The sequence below is a fragment of the Nerophis ophidion genome, linkage group LG24, assembly GCF_033978795.1.
Source record: "Nerophis ophidion isolate RoL-2023_Sa linkage group LG24, RoL_Noph_v1.0, whole genome shotgun sequence".
Classification (NCBI taxonomy): domain Eukaryota; kingdom Metazoa; phylum Chordata; class Actinopteri; order Syngnathiformes; family Syngnathidae; genus Nerophis; species Nerophis ophidion.
In genome coordinates this window covers 18,203,679-18,225,378 of record NC_084634.1, presented here as the reverse complement: position 1 = coordinate 18,225,378, position 21,700 = coordinate 18,203,679, and the positions used below count along the sequence as shown (strand labels likewise).

At 40.7% G+C, this 21,700-nt stretch overlaps 1 protein-coding gene across 8 annotated transcripts in view; it reads right to left on the bottom strand.

Annotated features, from left to right (window-relative positions):
- gphnb (gephyrin b) overlaps window positions 1-21,700 on the bottom strand; it is a 622,746-nt gene that overhangs the window by 198,411 nt on the left and 402,635 nt on the right. For all 8 annotated transcript variants that reach the window (XM_061885720.1, XM_061885721.1, XM_061885723.1 and 5 more), the window contains exons 8-9: window positions 2,383-2,440; window positions 2,198-2,290 (exon numbers count right to left, since the gene is read on the bottom strand). In XM_061885720.1, the coding sequence (XP_061741704.1) occupies window positions 2,198-2,290; window positions 2,383-2,440 (151 nt within the window). The remainder of the gene's footprint in view (window positions 1-2,197; window positions 2,291-2,382; window positions 2,441-21,700) is intronic.

Here is a 21,700-nt window from a genome sequence, read left to right as displayed (position 1 = left end):
TGCTAAGATTGTTCAGCAGCTGCTTCTGACAACACGTCAAACATGTCCTTTCCTGCTTCCGGCTCCCATTGTGTCTCCCTTGCGCGCACAACCCTTCACTCTACCCTGCAGTGGGTCTCCACAGCTCCGGACTCCAGGGTAAATGAAGAGTCCAGCTATTAGTTGCAAATCGTGGCTTTATTGAAGTCTTGCACACAGCCAATCCAACAAAACACCAGCCGCACTTGCGCTAAGGTCCCCTAGCCTCGTTCGCTCACACACTGACTGACGTCACATGCTGTCCTATATTAAAGGGCCACACACACGCTACTCTCAACACAGTGGTTCTCAACCTTTTTTCAGTGATGTACCCCCTGTGAACATTTTTTTAGTTCAAGTACCCCTTAATCACAGCAAAGCATTTTTGGTTGAAAAAAAGATAAAGACGTAAAATAAAGCACTATGTCATCAAAATATTGCTCATTTGTAGTGGTCTTTCTTGAACTATTTGGAAAGAAAGATATACAAATAACTAAAAACTTGTTGAAAAATAAACAAGTGATTCGATTATAAATAAAGATTTCTACATATATAAGTAATCATCAACTTAAAATGCCCTCTTTGAGGATTGTAATAGAGATCCATCTGGATTCATTAACTTAATCCTAAACATTTCTTCAAAAAAAAAAAGAAATCTTTAACATCAATATTTATGGAACATGTCTACAAAAAACGGCGGGTGGTGTTGATGAACTTGGACCCCGACTTAAACAAGTTGAAAAACATATTGGGGTGTTAGCATTTAGTGGTCAATTGTACGGAATATGTACTGTACTGTGCAATCTAATAATAAAAGTCTCAATCAATCAATCAAAAAAAGCACTTTATATGTAGAAAAGTTTTGTTAAGAAACCATTCTGAGCCTTAACTTATTTAGTTTTTATTTTATGTTATATATGTATTAACCCTGGCAATGGACCCTTTGTGTATATGTATGTTATGCCATTGTTTACAAATGTGGTAAATAAATAACAAAAAAATTTACATTTTGTTGTTTTCTTACTGTACCGAAAATGAACCGAACCGTGACCTCTAAACCGAAGTACGTACCGAACCGAAATGTTTGTGTACCGTTACACCCCTATCATACATTCATCGATTTTCTACCGCTTGCCCCGTTCGGGGTCGCGGGGGTGCTGCAGCCTATCTCAGCTGCATTCGGGCAGAAGACGGGGTACACCCTGGACCAACTCATCGCAGGGCCAACACAGATAGACAGATAACATCCATCCATCAATTTTATACCGGTTTTTCCCTTTTGGGGTTGCGGGGGGCGCTGGTGCCAATCTCAGCTACAATCGGCCGGAAGGCGGGGTACACCCTGGACAAGTTGCCACCTCACCACAGGGCCAACACAGATAGACAGACAACATTCACACTCACATTCACACACTAGGGCCAATTTAGTGTTGTCAATCGACCAATCCCCAGGGTCATGTTTTTGGAGTCACGGGGAGAACACGCAAACTCAACACAGAAAGATCCTGAGCGCAGGATCGAACCCAGGACCTTCGTATTGTGAGGCAGACGCACAAACCCCTCCCCACCGTGCTGTCCAGCCTTAATATATACAATGTAAATATGTATATATATATTTATATGTGTTTATATGTATGTACATATACAGGTATGTATACATGTACATATATATACACACACGCACCCGCGCGTGCACACACACACACACACACACACACACACACACACACACACACACACACACACACGCACACACTAAATATAATAAACAATTCTTAACAATAATCAAAAAAAATGTTTTAGGCCATCTCCATGCAACCAATTGGAGATATTCTAACCTGTAACCTGTTATGAAAAACTTTCATTACAATTATTATACTAAATAATACATTGCGAGAATTGGTTTGAATCAAGAATCGATTCTGAAACAAATCATCACCCCTGGAATCGAGTTATTCGATTACTAGGTGCCCAAACAGATTCACCTTGTTCCTCATTAATTCATTCTAATGTTGTATCATTTACCTTTGCTTAATATTACGTGAATTCAAATAAAATACAAATTAAACTAAAAAGGGAAAATCGGAACGTGTCACTGTATGTTCATTCAACAACGGTACAAGAACCCCACAATAAGAAGACATGGTAGGTGTTGTAATGAAAAAGCAAGTAAACCCACCTCTGGTGTGACGTCTCTTGGCGCAAAACCGGTACCGCCCGTGGTTAAAATGAGGTTAAGCTCCTTTTCGTCGCACCAGTCCACCAGAGTTTCCTGTTGGTACATTAAGTTACATACGTTAGCCCCAGGAACATTTTTTATTTTTTTTTGCAAAGGATGCTGTAGCTCCATAAATGCTAGTGTACCTTGATTTCATCTATTTCATCTGGCACTATCTTGTAGGCCACAATCATACCACCCAACCTGAAAACAGAACACAGACAGACAATAAGTAAGTGCACTCTCACATTAAAACAGCATCAGCAGGAGGAACAACATGTAAGTATGATTTTGTAAAATAATAGTAGCAATAATACTGTAGTAAATAAGTGCACTTGAAGAGGAAAGTGTGAGCAAATTAGCCTTTTTCATGTGGAACATTTTAGCCCTGCGATGAGGGGGCGACTTGTCCAGGGTGTACTCCGCCTTCCGCCCGATTGTAGCTGTGCCATTTGTGGCATTGAAATTGTATTTAGTGTAATCATTGTCTGCCAGTTTGTTAGTTAGTTAGTTGATGAGAAAGATAAATATTAAAAAAGTTATGGACAGAATTTTATGAAACTTTTAGAAAATGTATGAGATAAGTAAGAACTGATTATATGTTGGCTTGTTCCGGATCATTTCTACTACTTTACCTTACAATTATGTTTGTATGTGCGCTGGTGACCTCGCAGAGAAACATTTTCATTTAACTTTCGGCGGTTGGACCTTTTGGAAAGGATTACTTACAAAAATCAAGGTACCATTGTAAATGAGGGATGTTTCCATCAGGGTTTTATGTCGCGATACCGATCATCCATGAGTGGCACCGGGAAAATCTTGCCGGTCTGACTGCGCACCGTTTCACACAAAATCCAACGATGCCAGGTTATGGTACCTGGGTTGCGTGTGACGTCACGCCCGGTTGCTGACTGAGCTAGCTCTTCAAACTTTGTGGTCACTCCAGCAGCACTGAGAACGCACTAAGCCAAAGTATCATTGGGTAACGTTGCAATTTTCAATTCCAACAAATAAATTGTCTCAAGTAAGGTAAGTAGAGCCGCCTCTACTTCCTCAGGAGACTAGGATCTTTCAACGTCTGTACAAAGATGTTTAAGATGTTTTAAGAGTCGGTGGTGGCGGGCGCCTTCTTGCACGCCGTGGCTTGCTGGGGCAGCGAGCTGAGAGTGAGGGACACACACAGACTGGACAAGTTGGTAGAGAAGGCCAGTAACGGGGTGGGAGTGGAGCTGGACTCTCTGGCGGTGGTGTCAGAGAGGAGAAGTTTAGCCATTGTGGACAACACCACACACCCACTACACTCGGACCTTGCGGAGAGAATGAGCACGTTCAGTGGAAGGCTCAGACTCCCAAAATGCAACACGGAACGACACAGGAGGTCCTTCATACCGACAGCCATCAGACTGTATAATGCATATGTTCCTTCTTGACTAGACTTAAATGTAGAATATATGTTGAATATATTTATACTATCCATATATTATATATATATATATATATATATGTTATATATTATTTATTATTATTGTCTATTTTGATCGAACTGTGGTGCTGAATTTCCCCCAGGGATTAATAAAGTACTTTCTATTCTATTCTAAAAAAAAAAGACTTAATTTTGACAAAAATGTACTTTGGCGTTGCTATTGACATGCTACTGATTAGCATTAGCGATTTTGCAAGGCGATTTCAACTCCTTCAAATTTGTTAGTGAAAACTACAACTAAGATGCACGTTACCATCAAACAGCTGGTGCGTAATAAGTACCACACTTTTTATCAAGTACACTTTTAGGGTGCAACAAAAAACAAGATTAGGCAAAGACTGAACTAACCTAAACTAAACTATTCATTACTGCCATCTGACGTCTTGGACTTGCAACTGTAATTGCAACCTAGTCAGACGTGTGATAATAAAACAAGATATAACAACTGGACAGCACAGTTATCATAATTAGCTCATTTGTTGAAATGTTACTATAAAAATGTTAATTATACCATCAAAAATAACTAATATTTATAAAAACACACAAAGGTACCGAAAATGTGTACCACTGAGCCCAGGTATTCCCAGGTATTGGGAATTGGTACCTTATTGGTTTGAATGTGAACCGTACCCAATTGCTAACGGTGAGTGTTATTGACAGTTTAACAATACCAACACAAACTATATTTCATTATTCTCTTTAAAGACCTATCCATCCATGTTCTAATTGTTTAAAAACAAAGCCGATACAACACAACATCTCAACTAAAGCAAAAACTACTCATTGAAATCTTTTGGTTTTTGTCCTCAATGTCTTCCTTGGTTCAGGAAATGATTCCCTGAATTTAACATTGTCAGAAACAACAACAAATATTTTTAAGAAAATAAAATTATCGACATCATCACCCTAGTATCGTTTATATAGTGATAGTAGTCTCTGTATGGACACCCCATATTTATGGATGCATCCGCCCTCCTCTTATACGTCGTGGACTGACTGTGACAATGCTGACCCACTAACAGTTCTTTTTATATTACCCTCTCTCTAACTATTACTAATACACTTGTTAATTTCATGTTAATATCTGCTTACCTTCTTCTGTAACGTGCTTCCCTCTACACTTCTTTTATAATAGTAAATAAACCATTGCCTTAATGTTTTGCCAGTGTATTGTTTGTATTGGCCAGTTTTTCAAACAAACCTACATGGGTACTTTTGGCAACTGAAGGATTGAGATTATTATTAATTATGGGATTTATGGTTCTTTAAAAGGAGTCGGATCCAGAGGAGCCGTTCAAAAGACGGTCTCATTGTTGCAGTTGACACCTTTTTTTAAATCAAGGAAACAATCACTCGTATTAATGATAAAATAAAATGTAGATCGGAATAGTTTAATTGAAAAAAAATATTACTCTATTGGTTAGAATTTGGTTAGAAAAGTAAAAACAAAGGACCCAGATTTCCCTCGCCGGGACGCGGGTCACCGGGGCCCCCCTCTGGAGCCAGGCCCGGAGGTGGGGCACGATGGCGAGCGCCTGGTGGCCGGGCCTGTACCCATGGGGCCCGGCCGGGCACAGCCCGAAGAGGCAACGTGGGTCCCCCCTCCAATGGGCTCACCACCCATAGCAGGGGGCATAGAGGTCGGGTGCAATGTGAGCTGGGCGGCGGCCGAAGGCAGGGCACTTGGCGGTCCGATCCTCGGCTACATAAGCTCGCTCTTGGGACGTGGAACGTCACCTCACTGGGGGGAAAGGAGCCTGAGCTAGTGCGCGAAGTAGAGAAATTCCGGCTGGATGTAGTCGGACTCACTTCGACGCACAGCAAGGGCTCTGGAACCACTTCTCTTGAAAGGGGCTGGACTCTCTTTCACTCTGGCGTGGCCGGCAGTGAGAGGCGACGGGCTGGGGTGGCAATTCTGGTTGCCCCCCGGCTTAAAGCCTGCACGTTGGAGTTCAACCCAGTGGACGAAAGGGTAGCCTCCCTCCGCCTTCGGGTGGGGGGACGGGTCCTGACTGTTGTTTGCGCTTACGCACCAAACAACAGTTCAGAGTACCCACCCTTTTTGGGTACACTCGAGGGAGTACTGGAGAGTGCTCCCCCGGGTGATTCCCTTGTCCTACTGGTGGAGTTCAACGCTCATGTTGGTAACGACAGTGAAACCTGGAGAGGCGTGATTGGGAAGAATGGTCCCCCGAATCTGAACCCGAGTGGTGTTTTGTTATTGGACTTCTGTGCTCGTCACAGTTTGTCCATAACAAACACCATGTTCAAACATAAGGGTGTCCATATGTGCACTTGGCACCAGGACACCCTAGGCCGCAGTTCCATGATCGACTTTGTAGTTGTGTCACCGGATTTGCGGCCTCATGTTCTGGACACTCGGGTAAAGAGAGGGGCGGAGCTTTCTACCGATCACCACCTGGTGGTGAGTTGGCTGCGATGGTGGGGGAGGATGCCGGACAGACCTGGCAGGCCCAAACGCATTGTGAGGGTTTGGTGGGAACGTCTGGCAGAGTCTCCTGTCAGAGAAAGTTTCAATTCCCACCTCCGGAGGAACTTTGAACATGTCACGAGGGAGGTGCTGGACATTGAGTCCGAGTGGACCATGTTCCGCACCTCTATTGTCGAGGCGGCTGATCGAAGCTGTGGCCGCAAGGTAGTTGGTGCTTGTCGTGGCGGTAATCCTAGAACCCGCTGGTGGACACCAGCGGTGAGGGATGCCGTCAAGCTGAAGAAGGAGTCCTACCGGGTTCTTTTGGCTCATAGGACTCCAGAGGCAGTGGACAGGTACCGACAGGCCAAGCGGTGTGCAGCTTCGGCGGTCACAGAGGCAAAAACTCGGACATGGGAAGAGTTTGAAGCCATGGCTTCCCCAAAGCGATTCTGGACCACCATCCGCCGCCTCAGGAAGGGGAAGCAGTGCACTGTCAACACCGTGTATGGTGCGGATGGTGTTCTGCTGACCTCAACTGCGGATGTTGTGGATAGGTGGAAGGAATACTTTGAAGACCTCCTCAATCCCACCAACACGTCTTCCTATGAGGAAGCAGTGCCTGGGGAATCTGTGGTGGACTCTCCTATTTCTGGGGCTGAGGTCGCTGAGGTAGTTAAAAAGCTCCTCGGTGGCAAGGCCCCAGGGGTGGACGAGATCCGCCCGGAGTTCCTTAAGGCTCTGGATGCTGTGGGGCTGTCTTGGTTGACAAGACTTTGCAGCATCGCGTGGACATCGGGGGCGGTACCTCTGGATTGGCAGACCGGGGTGGTGGTCCCTCTCTTTAAGAAGGGGGACCGGAGGGTGTGTTCCAACTATCGTGGGATCACAGTCCTCAGCCTTCCCGGTAAGGTTTATTCAGGTGTACTGGAGAGGAGGCTACGCCGGATAGTTGAACCTCGGATTCAGGAGGAACAGTGTGGTTTTCGTCCTGGTCGTGGAACTGTGGACCAGCTCTATACTCTCGGCAGGGTTCTTGAGGGTGCATGGGAGTTTGCCCAACCAGTCTACATGTGCTTTGTGGACTTGGAGAAGGCATTCGACCGTGTCCCTCGGGAAGTCCTGTGGGGAGTGCTCAGAGAGTATGGGGTATCGGACTGTCTTATTATGGCAGTCCGATCCCTGTACGATCAGTGTCAGAGCTTGGTCCGCATTGCTGGCAGTAAGTCGGACACGTTTCCAGTGAGGGTTGGACTCCGCCAAGGTTGCCCTTTGTCACCGATTCTGTTCATAACTTTTATGGACAGAATTTCTAGGCGCAGTCAAGGCATTGAGGGGTTCCGGTTTGGTGGCTGCGGGATTAGGTCTCTGCTTTTTGCAGACGATGTGGTCCTGTTGGCTTCATCTGGCCGGGATCTTCAGCTCTCACTGGATCTGTTCGCAGCCGAGTGTGAAGCGGCCGGAATGAGAATCAGCACCTCCAAATCCGAGTCCATGGTTCTCTCCCGGAAAAGGGTGGAGTGCCATCTCCGGGTTGGGGAGGAGACCCTGCCCCAAGTGGAAGAGTTCAAGTACCTAGGAGTCTTGTTCACGAGTGGGGGAAGAGTGGATCGTGAGATCGACAGGCGGATCGGTGCGGCGTCTTCAGTAATGCGGACGTTGTACCGATCTGTTGTGGTGAAGAAGGAGCTGAGCCGGAAGGCAAAGCTCTCAATTTACCGGTCGATCTAGGTTCCCATCCTCACCTATGGTCATGAGCTTTGGGTCATGACCAAAAGGATAAGATCACGGGTACAAGCGGCCGAAATGAGTTTCCTCCGCCGTGTGGCGGGGCTCTCCCTTAGAGATAGGGTGAGAAGCTCTGTCATCCGGGAGGAACTCAAAGTAAAGCCGCTGCTCCTCCACATCGAGAGGAGCCAGATGAGGTGGTTCGGGCATCTGGTCGGGATGCCACCCGAACGCCTCCCGAGAGAGGTGTTTAGGGCACGTCCAACCGGTAGGAGGCCACGGGGAAGACCCAGGACACGTTGGGAAGACTATGTCTCCCGGCTGGCCTGGGAACGCCTCGGGATCCCCCGGGAAGAGCTAGACGAAGTGGCTGGGGAGAGGGAAGTCTGGGCTTCCCTGCTTAGGCTGCTGCCCCCGCGACCCGACCTCGGATAAGCGGAGGAAGATGGATGGATGGATGGGTTAGAATTTTCTGAAATATTGCCCCAAAAAATATTTTTTGTTGTTTTCACTGTAAACGTTCCACAAATTGGTGTCATATTTCAATATTTTGGCAGTGACATCATCAGTTTGACTTTTCCCCACAACTAAAAACAATTGTGTAGCATTTTAAAAAAATAGGAAAAAAAATACTCAATAAATGAGAACATGCAATAATAAATAAAAAAAGCAGAAATAAAATTACAATAAAAGTTAGGAATTAATTTAACTGTTTCTTATTCCAAATTAATTGTTTTATTTTTAAGTTGTAAGAGAAAAACGCTTATTTAGTGAAACACAATGAAATGTAAAACTGAATCGATAATATAACAATTAAAAATGCATCAATCGATTTTTAATTGAATCATAGCTCCTGAACTGTAATCAAATCGTGAGGTGCCCAGAGATTCCCACTCTCAGACTAAAAACAAAACGACCCGTAATATAAAAACATCCCAAAGTCAGCAATTTCAATACAAAAAAAATAAAATATCTTTATGGACAATATCTACTTACAAATGTTTGACCAAGTTTCGTGTGGATTTCTACCGTCGTTACTGCTTATTTGGATCAATGTGTCCGTCGCTTAAAAACTCTGACAGGATAAAATTAATCAAGCACTTGTTCGAGGCAGAAAATTCATACTTTGTTGTCCAGTCATTGTTAAGTCAGATTTTTGCAAATTTTTAAATACTTTTTTTCAGGGTTGAATGGGTAGTCGTCGTCTTCTCACACCATTGTCGCGTCATTATGACACACAGGCCTCGCTGTTGTCCCCTTCGGTGTTGTGGGAGTACTGCATACATGATCAACCCTCGTTTTAATGGTTTGATCAATCCTATTTGGGTGGTGTCCGGCGGGCCAAATGTAAAGTTTTGGCAGGCCGGATGTGGCACATGGGCCACAAGTTGACTCAGCCTGCTTTAGAATAATGAACCCGAGAAGTGGATCCAAATAAAATTAAATAAATAAAAGGAGAAAAAAAAATGCAATTTTACATTTACAGTCGCGATCAAAAGTTTACATACACTTGTAAAGAACATAATGTCATGGCTGTTTTGAGTTTCCAATCATTTGTATGACTCTTATTTTTTTGTGATAGAGTTATTGGTCACAAAAACATTCATTAAGGTTGGTTCTTTTATGAATTTATTATGGGTCTACTGAAAATGTGACCAAATCTGCTGGGTCAAAGGTATACATACAGCCATGTTAATATTTGGTGCCTTGGCAAGTTTCACCGCAATAAGGCGCTTTTGGTAGCCTTCCAATTTTTGTTTCATCTGACCACAGAACTTTCCTCCAGAAGGTCTTATATTTGTCCATGTGATGTCAGATGAAACAAAAATTGAGCTGTTTAACCACAATACCCAGCAATATGTTTGGAGGAGAAAAGGTGAGGCTTTTAATCAAAGGAACACCAATCCTACCGTCAAGCATGGTGGTGGTAGTATGATGCTCTGGGCCTGTTTTGCTGCCAATGGAACGAGTGCTTTAGAGAGAGTACATGGAACTATGAAAAAACGAGGATAACCAGTGGAAGAGTGGCCGTGCGCAACCCGAGGGTCGCTGGTTCAATCCCCACCTAGTACCAACCTCGTCACGTCTGTTGTGTCCTGAGCAAGACACTTCACCCTTGCTCCTGATGGGAGCTGGTTAGAGCCTTGCATGGCAGTTCCCACCATCAGTGTGTGAATGTGTGTGTGAATGGGTAAATGCGGAAGTAGTGTCAAAGCGCTTTGAGTACCTTGAAGGTAGAAAAGCGCTATACAAGTACAACCCATTTATCATTTATTTATTTAACCTCAATTATTCAGGACAACCTAAATTCATCAGCCCAGATGTTGGGTCTTGGGCGCAGTTGGGTGTTCCAACAAGACAATGACCCCAAACACACGTTAAAAGTGCTAAAGGAATTGCTAAATCAAGCAAGAGTTAAGGTTTTAAAATGGCCTTCCCAAAGTCCTGACTTAAACATGTGGACAATGCTGAAGAAACAAGTCCATGTCAGAAAACCAACAAATTTACCTGAACTGCACCAATTTTGTCAAGAGGAGTGGTAAAAAATTCAACCAGAAGCTTGTAGATGGCTAGCAAAAGCACCTTATTGCAGTGAAACTCGCCAAGAGACATGTAAGCAAATATTAACATTGCTGTATGTATACTTTTGACCCAGCAGATTTGGTCCAATTTTCAGTAGACCCATAATAAATTCATAAAAGAACAAAACTTCATGAATGTTTTTTGTGACCAACAAGTATGTGCTCCAATCACTCAATCACAAAATAATAAGAGTTGTAGAAATTATTGGAAATTCAAGACAGCTATGACATTATGTTCTTTACAAGTGTGTTTTATCGGGACTGTATATACATATATATTTTATATTATATTTATTTTTAAATTTAAGAATATATATATATCTTTTTTTTTAAAACAAAAAAAAAAGTTAATCCAAATGCTGCTAAGTTTCCTTTAACTCCGACTCTTTTTCTAGTGCATTTGCCATTCGGGTGGCCCGCAGGTGCACAGTGAGTGATTGCCGGCGCTATATTTGTGTGTGCTTACAAAACGGCTCTCAAACAAATGGCTCACGACGCGGAATCGGTTGTCATCGATCACTTAAAGGCCTACTGAAACCCACTACTACCGACCACGCAGTCTGATAGTTTATATATCAATGATGAAATATTAACATTGCAACACATGCCAATACGGCCTTTTTAGTTTACTAAATTACAATTTTTAATTTCCCGCTGAGTTTCCTGTTGAAAACGGCGCAGAATGATGACGCGTGTTTGTGACGTTATTGATTGGAGGGGACTTATTACCCCAGCACCACTTACAGCTAAAAGTCGTCTCTTTTCATCGCATAATTTCACAGTATTTTGGACATCTGTGTTGCTGAATCTTTTGCAATTTGTTCAAATAATAATGGAGACGTCAAATAAGAATGTTGTTGGTGGAAAGCGGTGGATTGCAGCTGCCTTTCGCACCGAAACACAGCCGGTGTTTCTTTGTTTGTTGTGAAGCTTTAACACAGAGCGGTCAAGCAAACATGTTTCTCTACGTCAACCAGCAAGTTTTTGGATGGGAAAATTGTGATATTAAGTGAGCTCTTACCGGAGACTTGAGTGGATTACGCGACCTCATCCTGCAGCTCAAAAAGGCAGCTGTGATCTTGGCTCCTCGGCTTCTCTCAGAGACACTGGCATTCACCGTAACCATGCCTTAAAATACTATTAACACAATAAGCAGATAAGGAATTTTCCAGAATTATCCTAGTAAATGTGTCTAACTACATCTGAAACTCTCCCACTGTCCCTCCCTGGAGCGTCGCCTTTTCTTTCTTTTGTTTTTTTTAATAGTGCTTCACTTTCCTCATCCACAAATCTTTCATCCTCGCTCAAATTAATGGGGAAATCGTCGCTTTCTCGGTCCGAATTGCTCTTACTGCTGGTGGCTCACATTATTAACAATGTGAGGAAGTGAGGAGCCCTCACACCGGTGACGTCACGCGCACATCGTCTGCTACTTCTGGTAAAGGCAAGGCTTTTTTTATTAGCGACCAAAAGTTGCGAACTTTATCGTCGATGTTCTCTACTAAATCCTTTCAGCAAAAATATGGCAATATCGCGAAATGATCAAGTATGACACATAGAATGGACCTGCTATCCCTGTTTGAATAAGAAAATCTAATTTCAGTAGGCCTTTAAAAGAGACGTTCAAAAGACTCGATTTGATCGTGAACGTCACACCTCCAGCAGTGACACAGACTCGGAATGCGACACAAAAATTGTGTTGTAAAGAAAGGAGACAGAAAGCTAAAAAGCAATAAGCAGAGAGGAGGAATAATGTCCTGAAAAACGTTCCACCAGGATGGAGGAAGAGCCCTCTGAAAAGGAAGATGCTGATGCAGTCGAGCCCTTGCGACCTCTTGTGGTCCCATTGAGAATGGCATCTCCCCTGTGAAACAACCCTGGGCTCAAGGTGAAGGCTGAGCACAGTAACCAGCAGCACCCATCCTTGCTGTCGCTATTTGTGGAAGAGCATCATGTTTCCCCTCCGTGACAGCCGCTTAAACGCCATGATACACCCCAACTCTGGGAACACTCACGCTTAAGCCTTTCAGACGCTTGCACCCACACAGAAGCTGACTTGTCGCAAGAATAAATATATCTGCACCCGGGAAAGAGTGTCAAAGGTGTCTGATTCTGATAAAGGAGACTATTTAAAGGGGCGGCATCCCACCCAAAAAACTGACACACACCCTTGCTGAAATTGTAATGTGCATTGGCCGGAGGACGGCCATTTCTGTACATATGCAAGTTTGTGTGAGCAGTCACCCTATTTGTGTGTGTATGTGTGTGTGTGTGTGTGTGTGTGTGTGTGTGTGTGTGTGTGTGTGCGTTACACCTCGGGAGAGTAAAGGAGCTGTCAAGACAAATCACCTCTCCCCCTCTCCTGGGGTTTTTATGGCGCTCTGTTTCAGCCCAAATGAAAATATGCTCAACACAAATAACGAGGGTTCCTTCCCACTGTTTCCCAGGCAACCCCTCCTGTCTGAAGCTTCTAGTTGCTGTGGCGTTCATCACTAGTGTGTGTGTGTGAGAGAGAGAGAGAGAGAGAGAGAGAGAGAGAGAGAGAGAGAGAGAGAGAGAGAGTCTGTGCCCGCCTGTGACTGTTTGCGCTTCTTTTTTCAGTATATGTCACAATCATGGATGATATTTTTGGCTGAGGAAATTGACAGGTCTAGCGACATTTAGCCAAAACGTCTGTGCATATTCACGTCAACAAACAACACTGATAATGGAACATTTTACATCAGGGTAGTCCAAACGTTTTGACATAAGGCTAAAAAAAATTGGCGACTGCATGTAAAGTAACTATATATATATATATATATATATATATATATATATATATATATATATATATTTGTAGGTGTGGGAAAAATCACAATACCACTTCATGTCTACAGAACTGTTTCATGAGGGGTTCCCTCAATCATCAGGAGATTTTAATGGAAGTATTCACATACAATGGTTTATATAGGGCACAGAGTCGGTGGGTACAGGCAGGCGTAGGGTGTGGTGATTGGCTCATGTGTTACCTAGGAGTGTTTCCGTCTGTGGCGGCATGTTGAAATGATTTCACTGCGCTTGTTGAGGGATGACAGATCTGGATGATATATAATAAACAGTTTCTCTTTTAAGCATAGGTTGCATCTTTTATTACCACTGTTGTAAGGTGTGCTGGATGTAAGAATTTGCCATGTTATTGAATATTCAACATTATTGTCTTTGAGGTTCCAAATGTGTTTGCTGAGTTCTGTAGAATTAAATGGGAGCATGATGTTTCCACCACCATGCTTCACAGTAGGTTTGGTGTTCTTGGGATGCAACTCAGTATTCTCCTTCCTCCAAACACGACGAGTTGAGTTTATACCAAAATGGATACATGGATGATACAGCAGATTATTGGGAGAATGTCATGTGGTAAGATGAAACCAAAATAGTACTTTTTGGTATAAACTCAACTCGTCGTGTTTGGAGAAAGAAGAATACTGAGTTGCATCTCAAGAACACCACACCTACTGTGAAGCATGGGGGTGGAAACATCATGATTTGGGGCTGTTTTTATGCTAAGGGGACAGGACGATTGATCCGTGTTAAGGAAAGAATGAATGGGGCCATGTATCGTGAGATTTTGAGCCAAAACCTCCTTCCATCAGTGAGAGCTTTGAATGGTTGACCAAATACTTATTTTCCACCATAATTTACAAATAAATTCTTTAAAATTCCTAAAATGTGGATTCCGGGATTTTTTTTCACATTCTGTCTCTCACAGTTGAAATGTACCAATGATGAAAATTACAGACCTCTGTCATCGTTTTAAGTGGGAGAACTTGCACAATCGGTGGCTGACTAAATACTTTTTTGCCCCACTGTATGTATATATATATATACATATATATATATATATATATACATACATATATATATATATACACAGTATATACATCCAAAACCCAAAACCAGTTAAGTTGGCACCTTTACTAAATCGTAAATAAAAACAGAATACAATAATTTGCAAATCCTTTTCAACCTATACTCAATTGAATAGACTGCAAAGACAAGATATTTCATGTTGTAACTGAGATTTTTTTCTGCAAATAATCATTAAATTATAATTTAATGGCAGCAACACATTGCAAAAAAGTTGGCACAGGGACAATTTTACCACTGTGTTACATGGCCCTTCCTTTTAACAACACTCAGAAAACATTTGGGAACTGAGGAGACTAATTTTTGAAGCTTTTCAGGTGGAATTCTTCCCCATTCTTGCTTGATGTAAAGCTTAAGTTGTTCAACAGTCCGGGGTCTCCGTTACACCACAAAGGCTACATATTGGGCTTCACAAACATTTTCAATGGGAGACAGGTCTGGACACGGGCAGAATGTGGCTTGGCATTGTCTTGCTGAAATAAGCAGGGGCGTCCATGAAAAAGGCGTTGCTTGGATGGCAACATTTGTTGCTCCAAAATCTGTATATACCTTTCAGTATTAATAGTGCCTTCACAGATGTGTAAGTTACGAATGCCTTGGGCACTAATACACCCCCATGCCATCACAGACGGTGGCTTTTGAACTTTGCGCCTGTAACAGTTTGGATGGTTCTTTTATTCTTTGGTCTGGAGGACACGACGTCCACAGTTTCCAAAAACAATTTTAAAAGTGGACTTGTCAGACCACAGAACACTTTTCCACTTTCCATCAGCCCATCTTAGATGAGCTCTGGCCCAGCGAAGGCCGCGGCATTTCTGGCTTTCGCTTTGCATAGTATAGTCTTAACATGCACTTAGAGATGTAGCTACGAACTGTAGTTATGTCCATTATATTAATTATATATCCAAATATGATGGATATATAATTAATATAATGGACATATAATTTATATAATTGGATATTAAAAGTATGTGAAAGTTCAATTCCGAGCTTGTTTTCTTCCTTCTTAATGTTTTGTAAGCAACCTGAAATATCAAGCAGCTAAAATTACTCTCTCTAAGTGTAGAGAGAGTAATTTATATTTTTCCCATCATGCTTTCGGTTAGATTTTAAATGGGAGTAATTTTGAAATTATTATGATGTTTGGACGCTTTTCATAATATCCACAATGTTAAGTGAGCAGGCTGGGTTATGTGTGACCAAGTGTTGACCTTTATGTTAGTTGCATTTTTTTTTTTTTTTTTCAGAGACCGCCTGGTATTTAAGATTAATTTATTGACACATACAGTCCAGAATTACAATTAAACCAATGTCCAATGTTCTTCTCATTCAAGGGCCGAAAGCCGACCGCATGCAACACGCACACACACACACACACACACACACACACACACACACACACACACACACACACACACACACACACACACACACACACACACACACACACACACACACACACACACACACACACACACACACACACGTGTGTCTATATAGACACATATATATGTGTGTATATATATATATATATATATATATATATATATATACATACAATACATATATACACACACACACACGTATAGACACACACACACACACACACACACACGTACGTGTGTCTATATAGACATTTATATATGTGTGTATATATATATATATATATATATATATATATATATATATATATATATATATATATACATATATATATATATATACACACAATACAATTACATATATACACACACACACACACACACACAAATACATATATATATACACACATATACATATATATATATACATACATACATACATATAGCCTATACATATATGTGTACCTATTATATCAATAGATATGTAACTAATATAATTTGATATCAAGAGTATGTTGATGTTCGACTCGTACCTTGTTTATTTCCGTGACAACCTACTTAAAGTTTTGTAATCAGAAATATCAAGCAACTAAAATGCGCAAAACATGGATAAGTAATGATTTGTAATGGATTTAAATGGATGTAATTTAGATTTTTTTATGGTGCGTGGACATTTTAATAATGTCCACAACGTTCAGTGAGTAGGTTGTGTTACGTGTGACCATGTCTGTTGACATTGTGTTTTATTTTAATATTTTTGCACCATGACTAGGGAAGTTTGTTTGCATTGGGTCATATAAGTAAATCATACTCATATATGCACTCGGAGCATAATAAAAGGTCACTGACTGGAATTACTCATGTTCTCCACTAGATGGTGACATAATAGCAGCATCAAAATAGTCAAGACACAGTGAATGCTATTTCACTGTGGGTAGGATTCTTTATGAAACTCACACTGTCTCGCGGGCCGTAGTTTGGACACCCTTAATCTTTAGGGTGATTAAGTTATTTTTATTTTCCTAAAATAATTTATTTGTTGTTTTTGTTCAGGTTTACGAATTCAGGGAATGATTCTCTGGACACAGGAGGACTAAAGGGACAAAAAACCAAAATATTTTAAAAGAAAGCAGACAGTAGTTTTTACTTTTCTTTAGTTATTGAGTACTATTGGCTCAGTTTTGCTCAAACAATTGTATATACTAAAAAAAAATACGGAACTACCGTATTTCCTTGAATTTCCGCAGGGCATATAGTATGCGCCTGCCTTGAATTACTGCCATGTCAAACTCGCTTCTCAAAATAATTAGCGCATGCTTAGTATTACCGCCTGGTCAAACTCGTGACGTCACGAGTGACACTTCCCCTGTCATCATTTTCAAAATGGAGGAGGCTGATTTCAATACCGTTAATTTGAAATCGCATAAAGGGAAGAAGATTAAGAGTTATTCTGTATGATTTAAGGTCCAAAATTACATCAAACCCCAATTTTTATTGCATACCTTTGGTAAGTGCCAGAGTGAAAAGAGGTTGTAAAATAATTAGTGCATTCTTACTTTTACCGCATGCCTTTGGTAAGTGCAGGAGTGAGAAGAGGTTTTAAATTAATTAGCGCCCCATCGGCAATTCAAGGAAATACGGTATGTTAAATATTGTGTTAATAGTTAGACTGTCCGTATCATTAAATACATTGAAAAATCTACAGTAATACACGTGATCGATATCGGCAGATATTCACTTGACAAAACCCTGATCGCAACATTTCTAGTGACTTTTCCATGAAGGAAAGTGCATCATTTTAGTGAAATCGACAATATTTCCTGTAAAGGTTTTGTAATCTGGCCACACTTAAATCCATCTATCAGCATTACAAACAGACTAAAGCTGTCTTACGTCAGCACCGGACACATTAGAAACAGACTAAAGCTTGCGTTCGAAGTGTAGGCCACGTGCTGTCTTTTTGCCAGAGGTGTGGAAACCTCCTGATGTGAGAAAAGGGAGGGGGAGAGAGAAGCCGAGAAAGATATCAGGGTGATGGTAGAAGAACGGTAGTAGACTGGGCCTGAAAGCATGGACGTCCAAATCTTTTGAATGAATAAAAGACGAGCAGTGTGAGAGGATAAAGGCAGACGGAGACACGGAGAGTGAAAAGAGTGAGAGCGCCGAGAGATACACCGTTATGGGTACACTTACTGAGAGATGAATGTGTGTGTGTGTGTGTGGGTGTGGGTGTGTGAGTGCGCGAGAGAGAGTGGCAAATCTCAGTGGTTGTGGGACACTTTTAAGATGAAACCCATCTGCCAGGGTGATTTGATTAATAATAAAGAAGCTCTCTGCATAGGACACTTAGTCTCACGTTCCCTTTCTTTCGTGCACACAGTGCATTGTGAAGACACACACACACACACACGCACACACACTCTCGTATTTGTTACCTTCTTGAGTCCTCGGAAAAACGGCTACCTCTTTAGGACCTGCCTTTCGTATTTACAACATTAATAATAGATACCGTATTTTTCTGGGTATAAGTCGCTCAGGAATATAAGTCGCACCGGCCGAAAATGCATAATAGAGAAAGAAAAAAACATATATAAGTCGCACTGGAGTACAAGTCACATTTTTTGTGGAAATTTATTTGATAAAACACAACACCAAAAATAGACATTTTAAAGGCAATTTAAAATAAATAAAGAATAGTGAACAACAGGCTGAATAAGTGTACGTTATATGACGCATAAATAACAAACGGAGACATACTATGGTAAGAGTCATTCAAATAACTATAACATATAGAACATGCTATACGTTTACCAAACAATCTGTCACTCCTAATTAGTAAATCCGATGACATCTTACATGTCTAGTCGCTTACGTGAATGAGCAAAATAATATTATTTGATATTTTACGGTAATGTGTTAATAATTTCACACATAAGTCGCTCCTGAGTATAAGTCGCACCCCCGGCCAAACAATGAAAAAAACTGCGACTTATAGTCCGAAAAATACGGTACATACTATGCAAATATGAAAAAGTTCATTGTGAAAAATTAGTTGGAATTTCACAAGAAAAAGGTCACAATTTCACACAAAAAACTTAGAATTTTGGCCGTATTATAATAAAAGTCATAATTTTGCTCAACGCAATTAAAAATTTTACAAAAATAACTGAACATTTGTGCAGTATTATGATAAAAGTTGGCATTATACTCAATAACAGTCGCAATTTAACAAGAAAAAGCTTAAATTTGTGGCAATTTTATTAAAAAGATTCGCAATTTTACTCGACAAAAGTCACAATTTTAGAAGACAACTTAAAAAATGTTGGTAATATTATAATAATAATAATCGCAATTTCACTTGGCAAAATTATGACTAAAGTATAATTTTACTAAAAAAAATTCACTGTTTTTACAAGAACAACAAAAAAATTGGCAATACTGTGATAAAGATCATAATTTTATATGAAAAATGTCGCCATTTTGCATTAAAAAATGTCATAATTTTACATGAAAAAAGTAGTAATTTTACAAGCAAATATTGCAATATTACAGAAACGGAAAAAAATATGAGGAATCATTTCCAGTTTTATAAGAAAGAAGTCGACACATTGTGAGAAAAAGACGGCTTTTAGTTAATTTTTTGGTTCGTATTTGGTTTTTAATCTTCACTATTTACTTTTAGTTATTACAGTATGTCTCTATAAACATATTTATTTTATTTTTGTATTACTTTTGGCCAAAGAGTGAGCATTTAAATTTTTTTTACACACACTTATTACTTATGTTGGCCAGAGGGGGAGCACTTCAAATTTTCACGCACACTTGTTATTTAATATGTTGACCAGAGGGGGAGAACTTTTAAAACTGACACACAGTCAATTTGACAAATCCCTTATTTTTTGGACCACCCTAAACGTGACAGATTTCACCACCAGTGTTGCAAATGAGATCTCTTTTTTTTGCTTTTTTATAATGTGCCTAAGGCCGATGACAAACGTGTCACGGACCACAGATGGCCCCTGTGCCGCACTTTGGGCAAGTAGGAGCTAACTGTTAATGGCCACTGTAGTCTTAGTACCGAAGTGTATTTGTTCTTCCTATGGTCACATATGGGACGCGGGTTGACTTATTTCAGCACCGGAAGTCGTAAAATCAGCTGTTCACCTGCTGTTATTTTCAGGGGGGATGAATAGGGAAGCCCTCCTTTTGCTTGTTTTATCATATATTGCTGCCTTTGCACCTGTCAATGTTAACTTTTCTATGCACAATAAATCAACAAAAAAATCCTGACTTTGGAGCAATGTTCATGGACTCTAGTATTTGGCTCTCTAGTAAATGTAATGGTTTTCCGTGTTGGGAGCATGATTTTAGTCCTAACTTGTTCACCGGTCCTTATATGGAAGGTAATTTTCCTTGTTGATGTCTCAAGAAGGGTCCAAATACAAGAACACACACACTGTGAGGGGTCGCTCTGAGTGCTCAGCAAGGGCTTCCATTCCCAGATTCCATGCACAGGCACCAACCAACACAAGTCCACGTAACACAGGCCTTCTATCTATTGACTGAATCATTCATTTTTGGACCTATATTTGTGCATCTATAACAGCTGTGTCCAACGTGTAGCCCAGGGACCATTAGATGCCTGTAGCTAAGTTGTTTTAAACTTGAAACTTAACACCTCATTTGTTAGTTCTGACACAGGATCGATGGCTTCAGTTTTAATTTACCGAACGTGAGCCTTGCTTTATGAAGCAGCAAAATTTTCTACACTGAATTTTTCAGCACTGAATTTTTTAACACTGAATCCAAACACTGATTTCTTACACACACACATTTTGCTAACAATACATTTTCAATAAAATTGTCAGCATTATTTGATATAAAATACTTTGTTCGCAAAATTCAAAGGCAAATAATTCAGTTACATAATTTCAGTCTAAAAATAAAAGCTTATGTAATAAAGACTCAAATTCACTTCCGGAACTCCTAGGGATTTTGTAGTCTAATGAAGGGTTTCAAAGTGTTGGCCGAGGGCCATCTTATTATTAGCCCTTGACAGATTGTAAAAATAATTCAATATTGAGCTATGTTATTAGTAGTCCTGTCAACAGATTACATTTGTTCAGTCGAATTAATCTCACTTCTCAACTTGGGTTAATCACAATTATTACATAAATTTCAGACTTTTTTCTGATGCTTTCAACCTTGCGGCTTGTAAAACGATGCGGCTAATTTATAGATCTTTATGAATTGGTTATTAAAAAACAAAAAATAAAGACAATTAAAAGGTGTGTTATTGTTTGTGCTATAGCACCATCTTTTGCAGGTGCTGCTTTACTTGTCTTTTTAGAGCTTTGAACCAAAAGTACTGTCTTTTAGGTCGTCCATAGCGTTCTTACTTGAAGGGATTCTTTATTCATTACTCCAAGCACTGTTGGTAAGTTTTACAATACAAATAAAACTATTCTTGGGGTGGTATAGCTTGGTTGGTAGAGCGGCCACGCCAGCAACTTGAGGGTTGCAGGTTCGATCCCCGCTCTGCCGTTGTGTCCTTGGGCAAGACACTTTACCCACCTGCTCCCAGGTTTAAATGTAAAAATTAGATATTGGGTTTCACTTTGTAAAGCGCTTTGAGTCATTAAAATAAAAGCGCTATATAAATAGAATCCACTTCACTTCACTTACATACAAAACCGTCCCTTGTGTGATGTCTGCGTGAGTGTTTTCATGCATTTGTACGTGTTGTGTTTGTGTTGTGTTTGCTCGTTTTTCTTGTGTTATCTGCCTATTGTACAGCACTTTGGCTACCCCTGTGGTAAATTTTTAATGTGCTTCATAAATAAAGTTGATTTGATTTGATGCTAACGTAATGTAATAACGCTTGCGTCGTTAGCATTAGCTAAAATGTTAGTATTATTAATCATCATCATTACTGTTTTACAATTTCCTCAG